The sequence below is a fragment of the Triturus cristatus genome, chromosome 11 (genome assembly GCF_964204655.1).
Source record: "Triturus cristatus chromosome 11, aTriCri1.1, whole genome shotgun sequence".
In the NCBI taxonomy this organism is placed as follows: domain Eukaryota; kingdom Metazoa; phylum Chordata; class Amphibia; order Caudata; family Salamandridae; genus Triturus; species Triturus cristatus.
The window spans coordinates 78,260,959-78,264,173 of NC_140594.1; the positions used below are offsets into that span (position 1 = coordinate 78,260,959).

The window sequence follows — 3,215 nt, forward strand, 5'->3', positions numbered from 1 at the left end:
CACCCATATTTTCTTCTCCCTCACTCATCTCATACCCCAGCCACCCTTTCGCTCAGTCTTACACCCACCCACGCATCCTTCCACCCAACCATGCATCCTTTCGCCCATCCTTTCACCAACGGATCCTTTCACCCATCCACCTTTTTACCCATTCTTTCACGCATCTACCGTTTTACCCATCCTTTCACTCACCCATGCATACTTTCACCTATACCCCCTTTCACACATCCACCCTTTGACCCATCCTTTCACCCACAGACGCATTCTTTCACCCATCCTTACTCCCACTAATAAATCCTTTCACCAATCCACCCTTTCCCCCTTTTGCACCCATCCACTCATTCATCTATGCCTTCGCAGACCCATGCTTCTTTTCACCCATACTTTCTCCCACACATGCAGCCTTTCACTCATCCATCCTTTTACTCACTGATGCATCGTTTCATCCACCCACCCTTTCACCCACACATGCATCCTTTCACCCATCCATCCTTTTACTCACTGATGCATCGTTTCATCCACCCACCCTTTCCCCCACACATGCAGCCTTTCACTCATCCTTCCTTTTAACCTTCCATCCTTCTTTCTCTTTCCTATCCACTCCTCTTTCTTTGGATAATTATGAGCGTTTGCAGACAGAAGACGCCCATAAAAACCCCTATCCCACTGTAGCTGGTAAGGCGGGGTGTGAACAACGCCCCTGAAATGGAAGTCCAGGAACTAAACAGAGTGTCCGGATGGCACGGAGATAGGTATTGACTGAGAACTGTTCATGGCTGCTTTGACATCTGGAGGCACCCGGAAGGTGTGATGTCCACAGATCTACAGCCCTTTCAGAGCCGGATCGCACCCATACACACCAGCACCCTGGAGCACACCTGTGCACAGAGCACATACAGCACGGCGGTGCCAGCTTCTCCTGCCCTGCGCTGCCAGTTCCATTCTCATAGCTGCACACCGGGTGCTTCGCAGGCGGCGCTGCAGGGTGCTCTGCCATGCAGGTCGGGTTGCCAACTTTTCTAAAAAAAATACCGGTCTTCGGTTCACTGCACATACCCGGACATGTTTTATAAACATAAAATTGTTTGTTTTTATTTCTAACATGGCCTTTCTGCCTTTGTTACATTAATTATTAGTCAGGGGTCATTAAGGCAGCTCTAAAACACATTTTAAAGTGCTTTCTTCAAAATGTACTGTTCAATGTATGTACTGATGAGGGGAACAAAAGAGGCCTTTGGGTGATTTTATACATTTTTCTACCAGTTGAAACATTCAAATACTGGTTATGCCAGTATGATACCTTGGTCCAGGGCCCAGCCCACAGAAGCCAGCACGTGTCAGATTGAAACTATACACCTGGCTAGGTGTAATCTAACCACAGTTGCAATAGTTTTCTTTGTAGAAGGATTTGTTAAGGGGGGCGGGTACAAGTTGGGAGGGGGGATTTGGGTACTAAGAAATATGATACCAAACATAATACTATAGTGTATTACCTCACAAGTGGGCTATGATCATATTGCACACGTGAATGCAAAAATGTACATTACTAGAACTGTATAATCGGCAATACCTTTATGTAACCTGATATGGATGTACACACTATGTCATAAGAAAAAGCAAAACTGAAGATATGATTCCAAGTGATATATCCGTAGCACTCAATAAAGTTTGTGTTAAAAAAAAAGTGTCAGATTGAAAAAGTTGATACAATGAGAAAAAAAGCAGTCAAGCAGGTCAAAGGACACGCCCTCTGCTAACTTACCGCCAAACTCTGCAGCAGCAGCATAGCCGGAATCTCCCCAGCAGCGATTCCCTGAGCAAGACACAGCCTCGGATGTACCAGACCGGGGTCAGGGCGGAGTTGACGCGGGGCAGGATCGCAAGAGGATCAGTGGCAGAGTTGCTTATGCTGGGACATGGCAAAGCCACCAAATTACATAAAACAAGACGCAGGGAAACGGGTGCCCAAAAGACGAGGAAGCTGGCAGCGACAACAACGACCAGGTATAGGGAGCTGCGCTTGGCCTCCCTCCCTGGCGTGGGCGCTTCCCTCTCCAGTTGGTATCTAGCGATCAGGTACAGTCTGATGTTGAGACCCACCATGATGCCAAGGGTGATAAAGTTGGAAATAAAAGTGGTTGTTGAATTGATTCGCTTTGACACGACTGTAGGAGAAAATATCAGCGCCATTGTGATGGCGCTGGTGTACAGCCAGAGGCACCCGATGACCAGCATGGACCTCCCTATGGTCACGCTCTGTGAGTACTGGATGGGCCAGCTCACGGCGTGGTGCCTGTCTACCTGAGCGGCCAGGACAACTAAGTAGGACAGCCCCATGAAGCTTGGGACGATGAACCGAGTGTCATTTTTGCCAGGATACCCCTCAAGGACATCGAAGACCCCTATGTAGAACCACCCCACCCCGGTGAAGGAATCGCTCAGACATGTGCTCATCATGTAGAGGAACCGGTTTTCCTTTCTCAGCGACTTTTCAAGTACGATGGAGACAAAGACCGCGATATTGATGGTGATGATTGTAGACCCAAGGCAGATGTTGAAGACCAGGAGCAAGATATTGCCGATGCTGTTGGGCTCTACCGCAAGAGGGATCATACTGCTTTTGGGGGCAGCTCAGAGTTGGATCTGCTTGTCCCCGGGTCTTTATATCTGTTCTGGCTCACAAGGAGACTGAAAGGGTGCTATTCGTCTGGAGGCTCTTCCAGTAGGATTTTAGTATTTTTAGATTGTCTGGTAAACAGGTGCTTGATCTCATTATCCGTGTCTTCTGTCCTCTGGTGACAAGCTCTCTGGGCTCTGTTTACAGCCAGTCTGTCAACCCTGGTCCTTCACCTCTTTAACACCAGCCTCCCGTGCCAACCGTGCACTCAGCGTCTCTCCGGCAGCACATGGCGTCCGTCCAGGGCTCATTTTCTGCAGGGACCATCTTTCTATTACAAGATCTCATGTTTTGCCCTTACTGCAGGAAATGTATGTTATAGTTCATCATCTTTCATATTTTTGTTGAAACCAAATAAGTTTATGAACGTATACTTTCTAGCGTGTTCCAGTGACGTCACAGAAATGCCCTGGCAGCTGTGCATTCTTTGGGTGATGGTCTGGTGGATCTGGCAATGTTTATGAGCTTCCCCTTTCCAACGATTGAGTAGGATGGAGGGTCCCTTCAGCAAACCACTACACCGCCCACGTCTCAGTGT

The 3,215-nt window shown here is 48.2% G+C and overlaps 1 protein-coding gene across 1 annotated transcript; it reads right to left on the reverse strand.

The window, feature by feature from the left end:
* Positions 1 to 1,758: 1,758 nt before the first annotated feature.
* Positions 1,759 to 2,613, reverse strand: LOC146783265 (melanocortin receptor 4-like). The gene has a single exon (XM_085632821.1). It carries the CDS (start codon positions 2,611 to 2,613, stop codon positions 1,759 to 1,761), a length of 855 nt encoding a protein of 284 aa, XP_085488947.1.
* Between the last annotated feature and the right edge of the window lie 602 nt (positions 2,614 to 3,215).